This window comes from Protopterus annectens, chromosome 9.part0 (genome assembly GCF_019279795.1).
Source record: "Protopterus annectens isolate FY-2018-M chromosome 9.part0, PAN1.0, whole genome shotgun sequence".
NCBI lineage: Eukaryota > Metazoa > Chordata > Ceratodontiformes > Protopteridae > Protopterus > Protopterus annectens.
Genome location: NC_056743.1, coordinates 3,586,157 through 3,609,005, shown reverse-complemented (window position 1 = coordinate 3,609,005; position 22,849 = coordinate 3,586,157). Strand labels below are relative to the sequence as shown.

Here is a 22,849-nt window from a genome sequence, read left to right as displayed (position 1 = left end):
AAACCCACAAGACAAAGGTCAAGAGAAAGTAAACACTTGCACCGCACCACACTCATCAAATAGTCCCGCAAAACCTACACCACCACAACACACACAAGCACAACGCACACCTACATTCACTTAGGCTCTCAATCTGCCCAAGCAACAAAATCCTTCAAAGCAGAAGCGCAAGCAACCTCACCCCACCCAACACAACCCAAATGACACACTCAACCACAGCCTATAAGGCACAAAAACGTATCCAACATTCAGTCAAAGGTGACTCTATAGTCAGGAACATTGATGTTCCACTCGCCAGACTAAACAAGGAGAAAGTTACTGTCAGCTGCCTGTCGGGTGCCAGGATCTGCCACATAACGCATGCGCTCAGGTCACTCAAGTACAAATATGACTCATTGTCCAAGATGGTGTGAATGACCGAGACGTACCTCCCTGGACTACATGAAGAGAGACATGGAGGAGCTCTCCGATCTTCTAGCCCTGAGTAGCATCCTGCCATCACCCAGAATTATACCACAGGACAAAGACAAAATGATTGACTTCAACAATTGGCTAAGCTTCTGGTGTCATTCTAAGGGGATCCAGTATCTGTCTGCCTGGGATGACATGATCGACAGACTACGATGCTTTGCCAGAGATGGCCTGCCCTGTCGCGCTAGGTATTCCGGATACTGGTTTAAGGCTCTTGCAACCCCTTTCGTGCCTTTTAGGCAAGGTTCAAATGACAAATTCACCACCATAATAGGTACAAGCAAGCAAAATCAGAGAGTAATGCTACTCAATGATAGCAGTCTAAACCTTAAAATGCACTCACTCAAGGCACTCCTTAAAAGGGAGAACACAGACATCTGTACAGTGACAGAGACCTGGTTCAAGGCACCAGAGCGCACCCCTACATTAGCAGGCTATAATTCATACCACATCCTTCAGCCACCTAACCTGGATTGAAACAGGCGGAGGCGTGTCCATATTCATTAAGGATATCCACACCTCCAGGCTAATTGCTCAGCATAATGCAGCCGAGCTTATCCAAGTGCAACTAACTCGGGGCAAGATAGCAATCCAAACTGTAGCTTGCTACAGATCCACCACCATGCCCCACTACTCATTTCTTGATGCACTAGAAAATAGTAGGGTACAACCCAACACCCTAATAATGGGCAATTTCAACTACCCCACCATTAACTGGGGAAACTACTCATGTACCAACTCTATTGCTCAATGTTATCTGTAAGTCAAATTCCAACGGCTTAGATCAACTTATCCACACCCCCTCCAAGGGCAGCAATATCCTAGACCTGGTCATCACCAACATGGGCTACCGGGGTTCCACACCAGAGGTCAATTCCTCGTTGGTCAGATCAGGCCACAAGCTAATCACCCTAGACATCCACATCCCACCCCCACCTCCCATTAGGGAAACCACCATAAAATAAATTTTCCAAAGCCAACTCCACGCTTCTTAAGACAGAAGTAGCAAACTTCATGACAACCATGCAGACTGACAATAGAGGTATGACTGCTGAATCCTACACAAATGCACTTTATAAGCACTTACACAAGTGCATGGATCGTGCTATGCCTAACAGAACCAAGATGCTATCCTCAAAAGAAAGAAGCCAATCTGCTATCCTCAAAAGAAAGAAGCCAATCTGGTGGCCCCCCTGCCATCTACAACAGAAGAAAGAAACCACAAAAAAGTAAAATCTCATGATTGGAGGAACTCCCTGGTCAGCTTCAGTAAAATCCCCCAAAGCTAGTTACGAAAACAAAATCACCACCGATTCTAAGGACAACCACAAAGCATTCTATAGCTCTGTCAAGAATCTCAATGGAAAAACTCAGATATGCTCAGAGTTACAGCACAATGGCACTAAATATACAGAACCAACAGATATTGCCAACATCCTGGCAGATAGGTTCAGTGCTAACATCCTCCCAATCCCTCACCCCCTAAAGGGCCCATCTCTATACCGAAGAATGCAAACTTCCGGTAATCACGGCTGCACAGGTTAAAAAAAATACAAACAACACACTCTAAAGCAAAGAACACAGCATCCATGGGACCTGACAACAACCCACGCTGCGTTCTACACGAACTACAGAACAAAGTGACACCCTCCTTAGGTACCATGTTCAATCATAGCCTCACCTCAGGCTTTGTACCCACTGAATGGTGCAGGACGACGGTTATCCCACTCCACAAAGGGGGAGTCACCAGGGACCCCGGGAACTACCACCCCATTAGTCTGACAAGCTTTGTCTGCAGGCCATGGAACGTATCATCATGAGGCCATGGAACGTATCATCATGGAACTTGTAATAAAAAAGACAATGGCAATCTCCAAACTCTGGACCCCACCCAGTCCGGGTTTGTAAAAGGCAGATCATTTCTCCTAAACCTGACAGACTTCTTTGAAGCAGTCACCAAAGCCGTAGACGAGGGTAAAGTGGTTCACACAGCCTATCTAGATCTTACCAAGGCTTTCGACACCACCCCCCACTCTGGAATTCTAGATAAACTCACTAAACTAGGTATAAATCCCCATGTCACAATATGGGTTGCCAACTGGCTCATTGACAGTGAACCCACACTGTGAAAGTAGCAGACTCCAAATCCGACTTCACCACAAGTTTCAGTCCTGGGTCCTCTCTTATTTGGTATCTACTTCGCTGAAGTACAGGCCAACAAAGTTCGTAGAGGACTGCAAACTAGGAGCCATAATTCAAACTCCTAATGGGGACATACTACAAAAAGGCCTCACTGAGACAGATGCCTGGTATCAAAGTCATGGCCTCAAGCTCAATGCCAAAAAGTGCACTGTCATCCCCTTTGGTAAAAACTCTGCACCCATGAAGTACCACATAGGCGGTAGTCTACTTAACACCGAAAGTGTGACGAGACCTTGGGACACAGGTGGGGACAGCAGTCTCTCCTTTGATAATCACATTGCCACATTAGTCAGGAAATCTGTGTGGCACACCATCACAAACTGTTTCTCACCCAGGAAAAAAGGTCATTGTTCCCCTCTATTCGTCACTCATTAGACCCATTATTGAGTAAAACACTCCTTTTGGTATGTACTTCACAAGACATCTACAACTGGAAAAGATGCAGAAATACCTCACAAAGAGGATTACAGGCCTCAAACAGATGCCCTACACATACAGTCTCCAAAAACTCCAGCTTTACTCAAGTCACATATTGTCTACTCAGAGGTGATCGCTGCCTAACACACAAAGCTATGTCAAACCCAGAGTTGCTGGACATGCTCCGCTTAAAGAAATCTCAATCCCTCCAAGCTACACGCTCTAGGGACCTAAACCTTGTCACTACAATAAACAGAACATGCTGGAGGGATAGAGTCCTGTCCCAGAGGTCTTCCTATACTCTGGAGCAAACTACCTATCTATAGCAAACAAAGCTATTCGAAAAATCTTGATGATTGGATGGGAAATAGGAAATTCACCCCGGGGATCACTTCTGTGGCTCTGCTCGACAGGGACACAGGAAAATAATTTTCTTGAGTGGCGAAAGCCAGGGTAACTTTTTTGGACAAGCTTATATAGGTCCTAGGGCCAATAGCCTAGAACCTACCTATGACCTTATAGGAATTGAAAAACACGTTGTCCCCTTATCTTAAAATGGGAGTGTGTACAAGTGTTTGTACTGAAGTTTGCAACCAAATGGTTTAACAAGAGTATTTCAGTTAAGCTTATCCAGTGCTGTAAAGCACACTATAAAATTCAGAGTCTTGGAGAGGGCACTGCCCAATCTATCTGCTATTTGGGACAAATGGTGGTGCAGCGGTTAGCATTGTCGTCTTACAGCAAGAGGCTCTCTGGTTCAATCCTTGGCTGGGGTGTCTTCTGTGCGGAGTCTGCATGTCCTCCTTGTGGTCGCGTGGATTTCCCCCGGGTGCTCCAGTTTCCTCCACATCCCAAAGACATGCTGTAGATAAATTGGACACACTAAATTGGCCCTAGACATGAGTGTGCTTTCCGTGGAAGGTTGGGTGCCGGGCTGGCAAATCGACACCATAAAACCCTACTGCCAATAATGAGCCACGAGTGACCCGCTGTGGCGACCCCTAACCGGGAAAAGCCGAAAGTAGTAGAAGACTGGCAATGAGCAGGTGAACTGCCTATGTACAACAGCTATATTAACAATTTTGTGGGCATATCCCAGATGCCGTTGAGTGAAACTAAATTTCTAAGTGGTGGGCATCATACCTCTCAACCTCTTAGAGCAAAAAATATGGACACAGCCATCAATAATAGGGAGACAAAGGCCAAAAAATAAGGGCTCTTTTTAAATACTGCTCCTCCTCCTCTTTTTCGTCCAGCTGCTCCCATTAGGGATTGCCACACAAGATCATGTTTCCATCTTTTCTTGTCCTATGCATCTTGGTCCATTCCACCAAACATCTGCATGTCCTCTCTCACTACATCTATACACCTTATCTTAGGCTTTACCCAAGAAGGGAAGACATCCCTGATAAGTTAACTACAATCCCTCATAAAATCATCCAAGAAGAGCTTTGAAAGAAAAATTGCCAAGGACTCCAAAGAGAACCACAAGGCATTCTTTAGCTATGTCAAGAATATAAGTGGCAATGCTCAGATCTGCTCGGAGTTAGTGCAGAATGGCACAAAATACACTGAACCGAACGATATCGCCAACATCCTGGCAGACAGGTTCAGCGCAAACTTCACCACCATCTCACCCACAAAAGGACCCATAACCATACCAGAAGAATGTAGAGTCCCTGAAATCACAGACACTCAGGTTAAAACAGCCCTCTCCAAAGCCAAAAACTCAGCATCAATGGGACCGGGCAATGTCCCAGGCTACATCCTACACAAGCTTAAAGACGAACTAACCCCTCACCTAAACACACTGTTCAACCTCAGCCTCTCCACAGGCTACATACCCATAGAGTGGCGCACAGCAATGGTTATCCCACTCCACAAAGGTGGAGCCACAACAGACCCTGGGAACTATCACCCTATAAGCCTGACTAGCTTGGTCTGCAAGGATATAGAGCGCAACATCATGGAACTCATTAGCAGAGACATTGGGAACCTCCAAACACTGGACCCTACCCAGTTTGGCTTTGTTAAGGGCAGGTCATGCCTCCTAAACCTGGTGGACTTTTTTGAGATGGTTACCAAGGCTATAGATGAGGGAAAGGTGGTACACACAGCCTACCTAGACCTCGCTAAGGCCTCAGACACCATTCCCCATTCTGGTATTATAGACAAGCTCACCAGCCTGAACATAAACCCCTACGTCACAAGATGGGTTGCCAACTGGCTCACGGACAGAACCTACATGGTGACAGTTGCGGGAGCTAGGTCCATCTCTAAACCGGTTAGAAGTGATGTTCCTGAGGGCTCAGTCCTGGGACCCCTCCTGTTCAGCATATACTTCTCAGAGGTACAGGCAAGCACAGGACGACAATGGCTGACCAAGTTCACAGACGACTGTAAACTAGGGGCTATAATTGACTCTCCGGCTGACACAGACATCCTCCAAAAGGGTCTCACTGACACGGATACCTGGTGTCAAAATCATGCCCTCAAGCTAAATGCCAAAAAGTGCATAGTCATCCACTTTGGAAAAAACATAGCACCCACAAACTACCACAAAGGTGGCAGGCCCCTAAATAACTAAGATGTAATAAGGGATGTGAGGACCCAAGTAGATAGTAATCTCACCTTTGATAATCACATTGCCAAAGTGGTTAGAAAATCCTTCTACATAGCCCACCTAATCACAAAAGGGTTTGCATCCAGATCAAGAGAGATCATTGTGCCACTCTACTCATCAGACCCATCTTAGAGTACAATGCCCCATCTGGGATGCACCTTACAAGACACCTGCAACAGCTGGAAAGAACACAGAAGTACCTCACCAAGAGGATCAATGGCCTCAAACAGATGCCCTATGCAGCTCGACTTTAGAAACTCCAGTTGTACTCTGTTGCATACCACCTACTCAGAAGTGATCTCTGCCTGACATACAAGGCCATGTCCAACCCAGAATTGATGGACATGCTCCACCTAAAGAAAACCTTATCCCCTCGAGCCACACGCTCTAGGGATCTAAATAAATAGGACATGCTGGAGGGATAGATTCCTGTCCCATAACTTGACTAAATTACATTTCAACTTATTTTCTAAGGGATTCAAATTTGCAAAAACGCAGTATGGTGACATTGCTAATATGTTAGTGGATTTGAAATTATATTTAAGAAAACTAAATCTGAATATGACATTCAATTTGGGCAAAGATGCTATCACCAACAACTACAAGGGGGAAGATATGTTGGTGAGACATAGTACATTCAACCACCCACTACATCCCACCTTGTTGTTGTTTTGAAAAAGTTGTTACTGAGGAAATATATGCAAACTATGTTAAAAACGGATGGCAGAGAGTAAATTCTAATCTTATTAAGGAAGAAAGTAGTTTGTTACACCAACTACAGACACAATCTACTCTGCGAATTATGAAACCAGACAAGGGAGGGGGGGGTTATTATTTATAACGTAGAAGATTACAACAACGTTATTACTAATATTTTATTAGATGGTGTTACATATAACCCTGTCTCCATTAATCAGATACATATAACTTATAGCAGAATAGATTCACTACTTGAAGAATATCTATTAGAAAATAGAATAGATTCTAAGACATATAATTTCTTAAAACAACTGCATCCAAATATTCCTAACATTTTTGGAGTACCTAAGGTGCATAAATCGCTACAAGCACCCCCTTTTAGACTGATAGTATCTGCAAGGAATTCTAAAACACACCCATTGGCTGTATATGTAGATAAAACACACTAAGGAGATTATCAAACTCCCCATTTAATCAAGGATTCATGGGAATTTTTGAGTAAAATGACCCAAGATCTGTGGATATGGATTGCATCTTTCTTACTATCGACGTGAAGGACCTGTTCACTTGCATTCCTAGAAAGGAAGGATTTGAATATTTTAGTGATTGTATTTTTAAACATTCCACCTTATCTAGGGACAGTATTCTTTTGGTGTTGTAACTTGAGATAATGTTGGATTCAAACTACATTCACTTTCAAGGAGAGTTATCAACAGATTAGCGGTATTGCTATGGGAGCCGCTTGTGCTCCCACATACGCTAATATTGTATTATTAGAATGGGAAAACAAATTTGTCTTTCCCTCTGTTTTTTATAGCCATATCAAACTGTATTTGAGATTTCTGGATGATATTTTTGTGTTGTGGGGTGGATCTAAGCAAGAACTTAATCTTTTTATGGAATATATAAATTCATGTACACATGTTTTCTCTTTTACACACTCGTACCATGAATATAGCATCAACTATTTGGACGTTACTATTTCTAAGACCTCTACAGGTTTCAAATCAAACATTTACAGGAAGCCTACTTGGTGCAACAGTTTTTTTGCACTATAATAGTCATCACCCGTTAGCACAAAAGAAAAGCTTGATTAAAGGTCAAGCAGTCAGGATAGTCAGGATGACTTCTGACTTTTGTGATTTAGAAAGGGAAATGAATTTCCTAGGTAAATGTTTCATTGAAAGAATACCCCTCAGAAATGGTCACTGAGATTCTAAAAGAAGTTATAAAAAAATGGGGTAGTAAATATAAAGCTTTATTAGGTCAAGCGCTTCAGATCTCTCAAGCAGTTAAATTGGAAAGGAACAAATACAACGCAGCGCGTATAATTCAATACAACACGTTATCAGAATACAACGCGTTATCAGAGTCATTCTTAGACATTATCAAAAATAATCGGAATTTAATGAAAATTGATAAGGAGATACACAATAGTGGGCGAGCAACCTATTTTCACATACAAGGTGGGAATCAATTTCAAGAGGACTTTTGAAAAAGGAAATAAGGAATTTATTCAGTATAAGGCTACTAATCCTTGTGGAGCATGTAGTGTTTGTGCATACATATTCAGTGAGGCAAGTGTTACACTAAACAATAGTTTGAAAAGTGTGGTGAGATTTGTTAAAGGTAATTGTAAGTCTAAAATGTTGGTCTACATGGCTTTATGCACTTCCATATTAAAACTAAGAGGGCATTTAAGGACTGTATTTATGAACATCTATACGACATCAGGACCCACAAAGAAACTAGTGCTTTGTACAAACACAGTGTAACCTGTCCTTCCACATTTACAAGATTTAAATTTGGTATTATTGATTTAGTTCAAAGGGATTTTCCTAAGGGAGGGGGTGATATAAAAAATGTTTTGCTACACAAGGAATTGTTATGGCAGCTTAGGTGTAAATCAAACACCCCACCTGATTTAAATGATTATATTAACATTAAACCTGTACTGTACAAAAAAAGCTGAAAATGTTTAAACAAAACAAATATATATATATATATTTGTACATACATTTTTATATACAAAATTGATTCATTGATAATATTAAATACTTTGTCATTTTATAAGACACTTTGTGTAGAAATGCATTAAGAATATTGTGTAAAAATGCATATAAGAAAAATATGACTAAGCCTTTTTTAGTAACATTTAAACATGTTTCTTTAAATACTGATGGAGTGTAATTAACTTAATTAGAATTTATGTATAAAAGTTGTAATTTGTACCAGTGCTTTTATCTGATGAAGTCTAGTCATTAGACAAAAGCGCTCATCCTCTGTGTTTCGTGAAAATTATAAAGTATTTTTAAACCTACGTGGTGTCCAGGACTTTTTACATTTCACTTTTTCGGTTGATTTAGACTTATAAAAGCCTTGGGGCAGATAGTCTAGTACCCACCTATGAACCTTACTTGACAACTCCATCCTTAGCATCCTTTTCCCAATACACCCAGCATCTCTCCTCAGCACTTGTCCAAGCTATCGCAATCTCGCCTCTCTGGCTTTGTCTTCAAACCGTCCAACGTGAGCTTACCTTCTGATATACTTATCCCTAATCATGTCCATCCAACTTTAAAAAATGTCTGAATTACAGGTTTTGCATTAGCGTGGATTTTCTGAAGAGTATGAAGTCTGAAACTCAAATGTGTGCCATCAGTCTAAAACGACTGCTGTAAAATCTCTACATTCTGCGTTCCTAAAAAGAAGTCGTCAACAGATAAAAAAAAAAAGAAATTCACAGCACACAATATTACCACTGTAACTTGGGCCTTAAAAGCATAGTGGCGTGCCACAAAGAACTGGACTCGGCATAAAGATGCGGTTTTTATGAAAAGGGTTACTCGAGAAAAATCTTCGGATACTTTTGTAAAACACCGCCAAGCTGAATCCGTTTTTAAATCTTTCTTCTTCCAGAACTAAATCCAACAGGACTCAAACTTTTGCCACTTTCTGACCGAGTGAGAGAAAAATATAGGATATGAAACACACTCACCTTTCTTCTGCCAGAGCAATACTATCCAAAAAGTCACTTTCATCACCAGCAGCTGCTGCCATTATTCTGAAAACAAAATACAGCCTTCACGGTTCGTACATAAATACAGCGGGTAAGGATGTATCAAACGTGCCTGTAGCACACACAGCTGTAAGCAACAACACCGTTACTTCCTAATGTGGCGCAATGTCTTCTGGGATTAGAAGTACTTCAGAACCTGAGTATAGTACGTCTACCGAAGACAGCTGCGTCCGTTTTCTTGATAGTTGAGAGGACTTCGGCAAAATTTTAAACCTCGAGGTACTTCACAATACTACAAAGCTGATGTTTAAAGCCTTGCGTTGTTACTTGCTTTGGACAGCACACACTCAAATATTTTCTTACTGGGGTAAGTGCTTTTGAACTTCACGTGACATGAGTGGCAAGGTTAAATGGCAGCACCTCATGTTGCACAACCACCATGGGGTTGTCACCTCACATTAAGAGGTTCTCCAGTTCGATTCCCAGTTGGAGCGCCTTCTGTGTGGAGTCTGCATGTCCTCTTTGCGGTCGAGTGACGTTTAAAGACATGCAGGTGGGTGCGTGAATGGGTGTGCCATCTTTGAAGGTTGGGCGCTGTAAACACCCACTGCCAATCATTAGCGGACTGGAGTTCCGCTGTGGCGAACCATAACCGGGAAAAGCCGAAAGACATAACTAATGGGTATTGAGGAATTAGTTGAGAAAATAAAATTCAGTCCCCATGGTTGTCACAACCACTACATTTTGTACTCGAGTATAAATTAATGTTAACAATGAAATGTTACTGCACAAAAGACTGACTTGTAGTCAATAACCCATTCGTCACTCACAGCCACGGAATCAATTTCCTAAACAGAAGGGGGAGGGAATAAGTATCTGACGTCATGGCAGTAGGCGGTACGTGGTGTCGTCCAACCTTAATATCCTAAAATTAAGTGTGGTTGATCACGCCTACAAATTACGGAAGTGCTGTGAATTTTTCTATGTTAATGTAGATTAGTAGTAAACTTTACATGATTATTGTTCTTTGAAGTTTTTAAGTTATTTGGTTGGCACCCACGGTTTGCTTTTAAGTAGCCTTGGTTATAGCCGCCTATTTTTGAATATGAAACTGAAACTGCAGTGAAGGCGTGAATGAAAGCTGTTGACTGTAGTGTGCTTGTTCATAACAAGACTCCAGAGCAAAACTCCATCGAGCTGAAATGGTAGCTTTTTTGGATTTACTGCATACAGTTTCACAAAAACTGAAAGGTGACGACCTTAAGGCATTAAAGTTTCTCTGTGGCGATAAAATCGGGAAAAAGAAATTGGAAAGCGTTGAAAGCGGTACCGACCTTTTCGCTCTCCTCATTGAGCTGAATGAAATATCTGCGAACAACACATCCTTCCTTCAGGAGATTTTAAATCGCGTTTGTCGGCATGATCTCGCAGACGAAGTCAAACGTTTCGACGACTCTGCGTGCGATTCTTCAAGCGAAGTGCTAGACCAGAAAGAAAAAGGTACAGTGACCATTAACTTGCTACTATTGCACCCCGAGTTTATTTGTTAAAGTTGTTTAGTTGGAACTGCTGACAATTAACAAGCTCATCTGCTTTTACACTAAATGTATTGGAAGACTCAAACACTCGACTTTGCAGATAATGTAACAAAGAAGAAAACTCGATTTTTGGTGTTATTTATTTATTTACGTGCGTTTACCGGGAAATTCCGGTTTTATATTGGAACATTACCTCACCAGATGCCAGTAGCAAGGACCGCCCACCCCAGCAATCTGTGCGTAATGTTTACTTTTATAGGTGCTTTGAATAAACATCGAAGAAAAATCGGTATGCTAAACATTGTAATTATTTCAGTACACCCCCACCAGGGGCAGCAATATCCTAGCCCTGCTGGTTACCAACATGGATTACCAGTGTTCCACACCAGAGGTCACTTCCTCGTTGGTCAGATCCGACCACAAGCTAATCAGGCTAGACATCCACATCACGCCCCCACCCCCATTAGGGAAACCACCGTAAAATATTACTCCAAAGTCAACTTCACACTTCTTAAGACAGAAGTGGCAACCTCACCACACCCATGCAGATAGACAATAGAGGTACAACTGCTGAATCCTACACAAATACATTCTATAAGCACTTCGAGTCCATGGATCCTGCTATCCCTAGCAGAACCAAGATGCTGTTCTACAAAAAAAGGAAGCCAATCTGCTGGTCCCCTGCCATAAACAAACTCTACAACAGAAGAAAGAAACTGTTGCAAAAAAGAGTAAAATCCCATGACTGGAAGAACTCCTTAGTAAGCCTCAGTAAGAAGCTGAAATTTTTCATAAAATCCTCCAAAGCTAGTTATGAAAAAGTCGCCACTGATTCCAACCACAAGGCATTCTATGGCTATATCAACAATATCAATGGCAACACTCAGGTCTACTTTGCAATGGCACTAAGTATATAGAACCAACTGCTATTGCCAATATCCTGGCAGATAGGTTCAGTGCTAACTTTACCCCCCACCCCTAAAGGGCTCGTCTCTATACCCGGAAGAATGCAAAGTTGCTGTAGCACGGCTGCACAAGTAAAAACCACACTCTCAAAAGCCAAGAACACCGCATCCATGGGGCCTGCTAACATCCCAGTCTGCGTTCTACTTGAACTACAGAATGAACTGGCACACCACCTAAGCACCATGTTCAATCATAGCCTCACCTCACTCTTTGTGCCCACTGAATGGCGCACAGCGACTGTCATCCCACTCCACAAAAGGGGGAGCCACCATGGACCCCGGGAACTACCACCCCATTAGCCTAACAAGCCTGGTCTGCAAGGCCATGGAACGTATCATCATGGAACTTATAAACAAAGACATTGGTAATCTGCAATATCTGGACTCCACCCAGTTCGGGTTTGTAAAAGGCAGATCATGTCTCCTAAACCTGATTGACTTCTTTGAAGCAGTCACCAAAGCCGTAGACGAGGGTAAGGTGGTTCACACAGCCTATCTAGATCTCGCCAAGGCTTTTGACACCATCCCCCACTCTGAAATTATAGATAAACTCACTAAACTGTAGGTATAAATCCCTGTATCACCAGATGGATTGCCAACTGGCTGACTGATAGAACCCACACTGTGAAAGTAGCAGACTACAAATCCAACTTCAGACCAGTGACAAGTGGAGTATCACAGGGTTCAGACCTGGGTCCTCTCCTGTTTGGTATCTACTTTTCTGATGTACAGGCTAACAGAGAAGGTATTTGGCTAATGAAGTTTGCAGATGACTGCAAACTAGGAGCCATAATTGAAATTCCTAACGATGGGGACATCCTACAAAAGGGCCTCACTGAGACAGATGCCTGGTGTCAAAGCCATGGCCTCAAGCTCAATGCCAAAAAGTGCATAGTCATCCCCTTTGGTAAAAACTCTACCCATGAGCTACTGCATAGGTGGTAGTCTACTTAACACTGAAAGTGTGATGAGAGACCTTGGGACACAGGTGGACATTAGTCTCTCCTTTGATAATCATATCGCCACAGTAGTCAGGAAATACTTCTACATGGCACACCTCATCACAAAAGGTTTCTCATTCAGGAAAAGAGGTCATTGTTCCCCTCTACTCGTCAATCATTAGACCCATTATAAAGTACAACACCCCTTTTGATATGTACCTCACAAGACATCTACAACTGTAAAGGCCACAGAAACACCTCACAAAGAGGATTACCGGTCTCAAACAGATGCTCTACGCAGACCGTCTCAAAAAGGTCCAGCTTTACTCTGTCACATATCGCCTACTCAGAGGTGATCTCTGCCTAACATACAGAGCTATGTCAAACCCAGAGCTGTTGGACATGCTTCACTTAACATACAGAGCTATGTCAAACCCAGAGCTGTTGGACATGCTTCACTTAAAGAAATCCCAATCCCTCCGAGCTACACGCTCTAGGGACCTAAACCTTGTCACCACAATAAACAGAATATGCTGGCGGGTTAGATTCCTGTCCCAGAGACTTCCCATACTCTGGAACAAACTACCTATGTATGTCAAACAAAGCTCCTCATTAGCACTCCTCAAGACAAATCTTGATGATTGGATAGGAAATAAAAAATTCACCCTGGGGGGGGTATCACCTCTGTGGCTGTGCTCAACAGGAGCACAGGAAATAATTTTCTTGGGTGGCGAAAGCCAGGGTACCTTTTTGGCTAGGCTTGTATAGGCCCTAGGGCCGATAGCCTAATACCTACATAGCAACAAAGCCTTTTTCTCCCTTGTATGTTAAATCTTAAGACTAAACAATTTACCCAGTAAAAATTCAAATCCGTTGCATGTTGATTTTTCAACCCTCTGATTTGGGGTGAGTTGCATTGTTTTATAATTACATGTATGCTTATTTCATACGAGTTTTTAAATGAACGAAATATTGTTAAATGCTTTTTTCTTGCTTTGTGAAATTTCATGAGGTAACATGATCATTTCTTAAGATCAGGTGTTTGTATTTTTAGTTGGTTTATAAAGGTAATTAACTTAAACAGGATGGACTTGACAGTAGTTTGGTGTTGACATTTGAAATGCTTTTGTTACTTTTATGAATGTCGCAATTAAGACATGCTAGTTTTTCAGGATCCCTGTTGTGCAAAGTATCCTAGGGCTTTATGGCTGAGTTCGCAGAGAGAGGTTTGGTATTTCCTTTGAAAAACAAACTTCCTGGATGGGCTACACTGCTGACTGTGGGGTAACCACTGTATATGGCATGTCAAATATTGCTATTAGATAAAGGGTTTATGGAAAAGAGTGGATAACTTTACAAAAGTAACGCATTTTTGACCAATTGCTTGTTTTAATGTAATGTTTAATCTTGTTTAATAGCCCGTGCGTGTTGGGGAGGGGATTACCTTTTGAAATAACCCTGCAAGACTGAGCACATGTATCGTTTTTGCTGTACTTTTTTAAATTTTCTTATTAAAAACAAAATAGAGTTGTTAATGTTTTGTTTGAAAATGCACTTGTAAAATGATATTCTGTTTAACACTGTAGTTTAGTTTGTATGGAGAGCAGCCATGTGACGTGGGAGGTGCATGAGGGCTTGCCCCCCCCCCCTGCAAAAGCAATTACTGCACATAATTATAATTAAAGATACCATAAAAAATGAAGCCTCTGTTAAAAATGGTCAGAGAATGAGTATTCACCATGTCACTGAATAATCTTCATGGCTTGTCACTCAGCCGTGTTTTCCATGCAACGTCATGGGCATGTCCTGTCAATCATTTTGGCCAAGCCCATTCCAGCGCAAAAATCGCGGTGGGATAATGTTCTAATACAAAGCTGAAATTCCAACTGGACACTGATCCTTGTTTGGTGGAGGCCCGGGGGAAAAGCTCCACCGAACAGTAAATGAGCAGCAGAGTACATGAAGAACAATTGAATATACATACAACAGCAAATAATACATACTGCAGCAAACATTAGCTATACATACAATATGAAACACAGTAATGAACAGATATACCAATATCTAACTAGAGGCTAGGAATAAAGGTAGTTGTGCATTGATCGCGTTAACTGTTTAAAAGAAAACCACGCAATAAAGGCTTCTTTTAGTTCCTGCTGTTACAGTATCTTGCTTACCTTTCGTTTGTTTCTTCTGTGCCCCCAGCTATTCCTAGGACCACTAAATAGCGTTATAACCAGTACCCTGGGATGTAGTGACTTGCAGCTTATGCCCACCTTCTTCCTGAGTCGGGTTTTTAGCTATCTTAATCTGCTCTTCGACTGTCTGAACACCAGTAATATTTCTCAGTTGTACAGACTTTCGCAGAATGTCCTGATTTTTGCCTCATATTTCTAGTCAATCCCTCATAAAGTCTGTAGATTTCTGGCATGTCATTGAGGATCAAGGTAACTAAGTGATGACAAACATTTGAGTTTCAGACGTCATATTCTTCAGAAAATACAGAATAATTCAAAAATTCTTATCCTAGCAACTTTATAAGTTTATAGGAGCAATGTTTAAAAACTGTTCCTATTTTGGGGCCTTTGTTCCCAGTCATTTCTGGCTTTGTCCAAATCTCTTGGTTAGAGGTTGAGAGGTATGACTCCAGTCTTGGGCAGAATAGGCCAGCTTTGTGCCACTAAGGCTACTCTCATAATACTGTTGTTAATAGTTACTCTGCCAAGCATCCGCTACTTACTTTTAGTGATTTAAATATCTTAACTTTTTAAGCATGTACTATGGATTGACCGCTAATGTGTTTGTGATTTTTTTTTTTTCTGGTTGTTCTCTCATCAGAGCTGTTAAGTACAGTTGTGTAAAATCTTACCATGATAGTAGATGTCCTTGCCTTCACTGCTGCAGTATTCATTACTTATGGGATTCCCTGTCATGAAGCCCGTCATCCGGCAAATCTACCAAAGTGCATCATTGCTTTTAATGTACGCTGAACGTCACCTATCTCGTAGCGTAGGGCATAAAGGTGATGTTCAGGCATACCATCCTCAGAACTGATGGGAACAGCAGTCCAAGGAAAACCAGAGAAAACCTGCACATCCAAGAAGGAAAAAAAGACCAGGGAGATGGAGGGAGCGAGTGAATACTGCAGTGGTGAAGGCACGGACATCTACCGTTCTGGTCAGATGCTATCCAACTGTACTATGTTCTTGCATTTACTGCTGCAGTATTCGTTAGTTATGGGAGAGTGCCAAAGCTCAAGAGGAAACGTGGGAGGGAGAAGCAGCAGCAGTGCCCCCTAAGGAGCCATGGAGAATGGCAGCGGCAAAACCAGCTCTGGAGATACCATCCAACTTGTAATGCTTGGTAAAGGTATGCACAGAAGTCCAGGTAGCTGGTTCAATAATAGAATTAGTGTCTGAGCCCTTGGGAAAAAAAAAAAAAAACACCAGAAGAGGCCACAGCTGTAGTAGATTGAGCCTTTACAGAAGAAGGATGGCTCTCACTATGAAAAGTGTAACAAAAAAAGAAACTACACTTAATTTATTTATTGTGTTCTAAGTTTTTATGGTCTACACTGTTGTGGACAAACCCTCTCTCCCCAAGTCCATCCAAGTTTCAGAACGCTGTCTGGACAATTCCCATCAGTTTCTCCTGCCAGCCTGGTCGACATGGACATACTGAGACAGTGTAGCAAGTGCCTTATGTTCACTGATAACCCCCTTCTCCTAGCACATAATTCTTCTACTTATGAGAAAGGCATCTATATCAGTAAACTGGAATCCATGCTCGCTCGAGCCTCAGTCAGTACCCCTGAGAAAGAGGAGATTGCCAGCACGAACACCACACCACCTATATCACATAGTCAAGCACAACACACACCTACCTATGCAGAGGTCCTCAATAAAATCTTACCTAAACAGCAGAGACCTCCAAAACGCACTCAGACTCCACACACAACACCAAACACATCACAGACAACACACCAGTGTCTCACAAACGCAGCCCATAAGGCATAACAGTAAAGTCATACAGCACATAAAGCACAACATTAATCCAAACATACTAGTCACTGGCGACTCAGTTGTGAGGTACACCAATGTCCCCTTCAGCAGTCCCAACAAGGAGAAGATCGTGGTCAGTCTGTCAGGTGCCAGAATACCCCACATCACATGCGCACTTAAGTCTCTCCACAACAGGTGCAAGTATGATTCTGTCACTGTTCATGTTAGTGTGAATGACCTGAGACATAACCTCCCTGGACTATATGAATAGAGACATGACTGAGCTCTCGGAGCACGTGTCCCAGGCAGGTATGATCCTATCCCTAAGCAACATCCTACCTTCACCAAGAATGATACCACAGTAACAACAAAAAGTAGTTGACTTCAACAATTGGTTAGTTTTTGGTGTCATTCCCCGGGGATCCAGTATCTGTCTGCCTGGGATGACATGGTTGACAGACCTCATTGCTTTGCCAGAGATGGCCTCCACTTGTCACCCCTGGGATTCGGGATTCTGGTCAAGGCTGTTCCCTCCCCCATTGTGCCTTTTTTAGGCAAAATCCCACTGACAAATCTTCCAACGTAAAAGTTCTGTCAAAAAGCAAATTGAAGGGCATGCTGCTTAACGCTAGGAGCCTTGACCTGAAAATGCACTCACTGGAGACTCTCCTAGCACTGGAAGATGCAGACATCTGTGCAGTCACAGAGATAGCATTCTAGAATTGGTTCTCGCCAACATGGGTGACTGCTGCACCACCCCCAAAGAAAGTTCTTCACTGGTGAGATCAGACCATCGGTTTGTCTCATTCGAAGTAGATATCCCGTCCACCCCCCCCCCTGTTGTAACCAGGCACTAATACTTCTCAAAAACTGACTACAACCTTCTAATGAAAGGTATCAGTAGCTTCACACCACCGCCCCATTCAGAGGATGCAGACAAATATGCTGAACAGTATGCCAGTACAGTATACAAGCATCTGTACAACTGCATGGACTCGGCCATACCCAACAGAACTTAACCTGCTCCTCAAGGAAACCCAAACCCATGTGGTGGGCATCCTCTATAAACAGGCTTTACAACAAAAGGAAGAAAATGTTGTTCAAGGGTAAAAAGGCATGAATTCCCAACTGGAGAAACTCCATCCTTAGCCTCAACAAGCAAATTAGATCACTAGTGAAAACCTCCGAAGCCAATTATGAATTGAAACTAGCCTCCAAAACAAAGGCTAACCACAAAGCCTTTTTCAGTTACGTCAAAAACCTCCATGGCAAAGCCCAGGTTTGTTCCAAATTAGTTCTTAACGGTGCCACTTACACTGATCTTGTTGCTTGGCCAACCTTCCAGCAGATGGGTTCAGTGTAAACTTCACCCCTGTGTCTCCCCCTAAAGGACCATTCAGCATCCCTGATACTTGCCGCACACCCCACATCTTCATAGATCAAGTGTTTAAAGGCCCTATCCAAGGCAAAGAACACAGCTTCCACGGGACCTGATAGTATCCCAGGCTGTATTCTGCAACATCTCTGTCAAAACTAGATTTGCCATTGAGCACTGTATTCAACCACAGCCTAAGTCCAGGCTTCATTCCAGCAGAGGTGGAGAACTGCCATTCTCATCCCTTTGCACAGAGGTGGTGCCACTACTGACCATGGAAACTATTGCCCCATTAGTTTGACAAGTCTGATCTGTAAGGCCATGGAGTATATTATTATGGACATCATAAATAAGGACATGGGCAATCTCCAAGCACTAGACCCCACCCAGTTCAAATTCAAGGGCAGATGTTGCCTGTTGAAGCTGGCTGACTTATTTGAGACTGTTACCAAGGCCTAAGTCGGTACATACAGCTTGCCTTGACTTTGACACAATCCCCCACTAGGGCATCATCAAAACGCTAGCAGAACCTGGTGTAAATCCCTGTCTCATCAGGTGGGTGGCCAATTGGTTCACTGATGGGACCCACAAGGTCAAAATATGTGCCACTACCTCAGATAGCAGACGTGTCACTATTGGTGTCACCCAGGGTTCTGTCCTGGGACCCCTATTGTTTGGCATCTACTGCTCAGAGGTCCAGGCAAAGACAAAAGGCCTGTGGCTGACAAAGTTTGCAGGCGACTGTAAGTTGGGTGCTGTTATTGACTCCTCACATGATGTTAACATACTTTAAGAGGGTCTCACAGCAACAAATAACTGGTACCAAAGTCATGGCCTTAAGTTAAATGCAAAAAAATGTATTATACCATTCGGCAAAAACACAACCCCTACTGATTACCACATTATCGGCAACCCCCTATGCACACAACCTGTGGTAAGTGACCTGGGTACCCAAGTTGACGACAATCTCACATTTGACCTTCATGTAGAGGCAGTGGTCAGAAAAGCCTTTTACTTGGTGCATCGCATAAGTAAAGGGATTGCATCCAGAAACAAGGAGGTTATTACCTCTCTTTACTCATCCCTCATTAGGCCAGTAATTGAGTATAACACCCCGTTTGGTATGTACCTCTCCAAACACCTGCACCAACTGGAAAGGCCACAGAAATAACTCACAAAGAGAATCTATGGCTTCCAACACCTGTCCTATGCGGACAGGCTCAAATCACTATCATTCTACTCTGTATCGTACAGATGGCTCAGAGGTGACCTGTGTCTCCTACAAGAAAATGTCAGACCCTGCTGTACTAGAGATGCTCCATATCAGTAAGTCTAACTCTTCGCATAGTACCCAAGCAGAAGGCTTAAATCTAATATGTGACATTAACAAAACCTGCTAGAGAGACATGTTTGTCTCCCAGAGGTTGCCCTGTCTCTGGAATAGACTCCCCATACATGTCAAGCAAAGTACTTTGCTGACCCTCTTTAAGCGCAACCTTGATGAGTGGATGGACAACCACAAATTTGTCCCAGGGGTTCCACCTTTGTCCCTCATAGCCAGGTGCTGATTGTGGTTTCTTTTCTGGGGATAAACTCTTGGCTAGGTGTGTAAGGTCCTCAGAGCCATTAGCCTAGTAATCTCCTATGATAAAATAAATAGCTTTCGAAATACAAGTAGAAATAGTTTGTTTGGAAACATCCTATCTTAAAAAACTAGGATGAAAGGAAACTAACAAGTTTCTGATAGCTTTAGTCTTATCTAAATAAAATCTGAGCTGTCTATGCACATCTAAGGTATGCCCTCTTTCTGTCAGTTTGCAGAGCGGGGAAAAAATAAGCAAATTAACAGACTGATTAATTGACAAGTCATTAACGACCTTTGGTATAAAAGAAGGATTAGTACGTACGGACACCCTGTCCTCATGAAATATCAAAAATGTTGGACAAGCCATAAGGGCTTGCAACTCAGACACCCGTCTGGCAGATGTAAGAGCTAACAAAAGAACTGTCTTCCAAGAATAATATTGCAGGGAAGCTGAAACAGCAGGCTCAAAAGGAGCCTGAGTCAATTTCTCCAAAACAAAATTAAGGTCCCAGGGAGGAGGAATAGGCTTCCTGGGAGGTTTAATATTAAGGATGCCTTTAAGAAATTTTTTATCCTCAAATCCAGAAGGTAACGGGTAGTTAAAGGCAGACGAGCAGAAAGCTGATAAGTGGTCTTTAGTAGAAGAATAGGCCAAACCAGCATTGAGCAACATGCACAAATAAGAGAGAACTTAAGGAGCATCCACAGTAAGTGGGTCCAGGTCAGAAGAAAGACACCAGATAGAAAACTTTTTCCATTTAGATAAGTAGGCTTTCCTAGTAATAGGTTTCCTGACCTCCTGCAGCACATCCTCAGAAAAAAGGTGTCCATGAGGGATCAAAACACTGTCACCCACAGTGTCATTTGAAGCGTGGACAGGTGGGGATGGTTGAGAGACCCTTGTCTTTTGTGAGTAGATCCACCCTGTGAGGTAACTTGTGGTGATTGCCCTTGGCTAGATGCAGAAGTAGAGGGAACCATTGCTGACATGGCCAAGAGGGAGTCCCCAACAAGATTTAGGAGCATACTATTTAATCCTGAACAGGAGAGTCTGAATGAGAGGAAGGTGAGGGAATGGATGAAGAAACATTCCCTTCCAAGAAAATGAGAGGGTGTCCATCTTCCATACCAGAGGACCTGGGACTCTGGCACAAAATAGAAACAGTTGTCTGTTCAGAGAGGAGGCGAAGAGATCTCCTTGAGGAGTACCCCACTGGTGAACAATGTCCAGAAACACATCCCTGTGAAGCATCCATTTGTGGGATTGAGTGAAGGACCTGCTCAGGGTGTCTGCCACAATGTTCTGATCTGAAGGGTATAAACTGCCTGAAGAGTCACTTGATACTTGACAGCCAGATCCCATACCAGAAGTGCCAGCTAGCAAAGAAGGTAAGATCTTGTTCCCCCTGTTTGTCGATGGACCACCAAACTGTGGTATTGTCTGTGAATACCTTGCGAGGTTCCAGAGAGAAAAGAGGATGAAAGGCCTGAAGAGCCTGCTTAAGAGCTCTCGTCTGTGACATTGATGTGCTCCTTTTGCTGACAAGGCGATCACACACTCTGAACCTTCAGGGAGCCAAATGTTGCTCCCCATCCCACATTTGCAGCAGCTGTGAACAGATCCTGAGCTGGAAGAGGAGGAAAAAAAGGGAGCCCTGGATTCAGAGACAACTGCTGAATCCACCACAGAAGTTCCTTCTTGAGACAAGGGAGAAGAGGAACTGTAGATGATGCGCATGTTGAAGCCACGCTGACTTCAGAAACCACTGGAACTTCCTCATGTGAAGTCCAGCCAGAGGAAGCATCGGAATAGTGGAAGCCATGAACCCCAGACCTCTGAGAAATTCCCTGGTTGTAATGAAGGCCAGCGGAAGAAGAGTTTGAAAGTAAGAATTAAGAGTTGAGACCTTTGGAGTAGGCATGAACCAGTATTGGCCCAGTCTGAGTCCTGCAACCCAGAAAGACATGATCCTGAGAAGCAGTCAGGGAAGGCTTGTTGAAGTTTATCAAGAACCCCGGACTTTGAAGAAGAGAAATGGTAGAACGAAGATTTTGCAAAAGGACCTCTGGATAGTATGCTTGAATCAGCTTGAATCAGCAGGTCATCCAAGTAAGGAAATATTTGGATCCCTTGAAGCCTGCAAAAAGCAGTCACATGAGCGAGGCATTTTGTGAACAAACACCCTTGTGGTAATAGATAGTCCAAAGGGCAAAGCACAGAACTGAAAATGCCAGGAAGCAACAAATAAATGCAAAAACCTCCTGAAAAGAGGATGGATTGGAATATGGAGTCAAGCACCCTTGAGATCAAGAGACACCAGAAAGGCCTGAGGTAGCAAGAGAGGAAAAGGGATCTGAAGGGTCAACGTCAAAAGGAAGGCACCTTCAGAAAAATGCAAGGGACAACGTCAAAAGGAAGGCACCTTCAGAAAAATGCAAGGGACAACATCAAAAGGAAGGCACCTTCAGAAAAATGCAAGGGACAACATCAAAAGGAAGGCACCTTCAGAAAAATGCAAGGGACAACATCAAAAGGAAGGCACCTTCAGAAAAATGCAAGGGACAACATCAAAAGGAAGGCACCTTCAGAAAAATGCTAGGGACAACATCAAAAGGAAGGCACCTTCAGAAAAATGCTACGATGAAAGAGGTCTAGAATATGTCACAAACTACCTTTTTTTTTCTGGGCACTAGAAACATTCTTGAATAAAACCCCTTCTCCCCTTTGAGACACAGGCACCTCTTAAATAGTACCCTGAGACACGAGATCTCGAAGAATCTCTGGGGAAAAAAGGAAGTTGTTCCCGAGGAGGCTGAGTAATGCCCACACAAGGAGGAAGGGAATTCCTAACCATTAAGTACTCCTAGGGAATGTTTGACAGACCCAAAGAATCCTGGATGATTCAAAACCAAATAGAAAAAGAACAAAACCCCCAATGGGGTACTTACCTGCAGCGGTGAGGACATCAGCAAATGGGAAAATCACCAGAATGCTAATACACAGAAGAAAAGG

General features: G+C 42.8%; 2 protein-coding genes across 5 annotated transcripts in view; one reads left to right on the top strand and one right to left on the bottom strand.

Annotated features, from left to right (window-relative positions):
* The window catches only part of LTO1 (LTO1 maturation factor of ABCE1), a 601,160-nt gene extending 590,321 nt beyond the window's left edge, over window positions 1–10,839 (bottom strand). For 3 of the 4 annotated variants that reach the window (XM_044082516.1, XR_006366189.1, XR_006366190.1), the window contains exon 1: window positions 9,411–9,970. In XM_044082516.1, coding sequence (XP_043938451.1) covers window positions 9,411–9,472 — 62 coding nt within the window. In that variant the 5' untranslated portion in view covers window positions 9,473–9,970. Of the gene's footprint in view, window positions 1–9,410; window positions 9,971–10,765 lie in introns of those variants that run through there. The other variant, XR_006366191.1, reaches the window with a different exon arrangement.
* FADD (Fas associated via death domain) overlaps window positions 10,363–22,849 on the top strand; it is an 85,377-nt gene continuing 72,890 nt past the window's right edge. Inside the window, exon 1 of the mRNA XM_044082515.1 lies at window positions 10,363–10,931. Within this exon, the coding sequence (XP_043938450.1) occupies window positions 10,634–10,931 (298 nt within the window). The 5' untranslated portion in view covers window positions 10,363–10,633. The remainder of the gene's footprint in view (window positions 10,932–22,849) is intronic.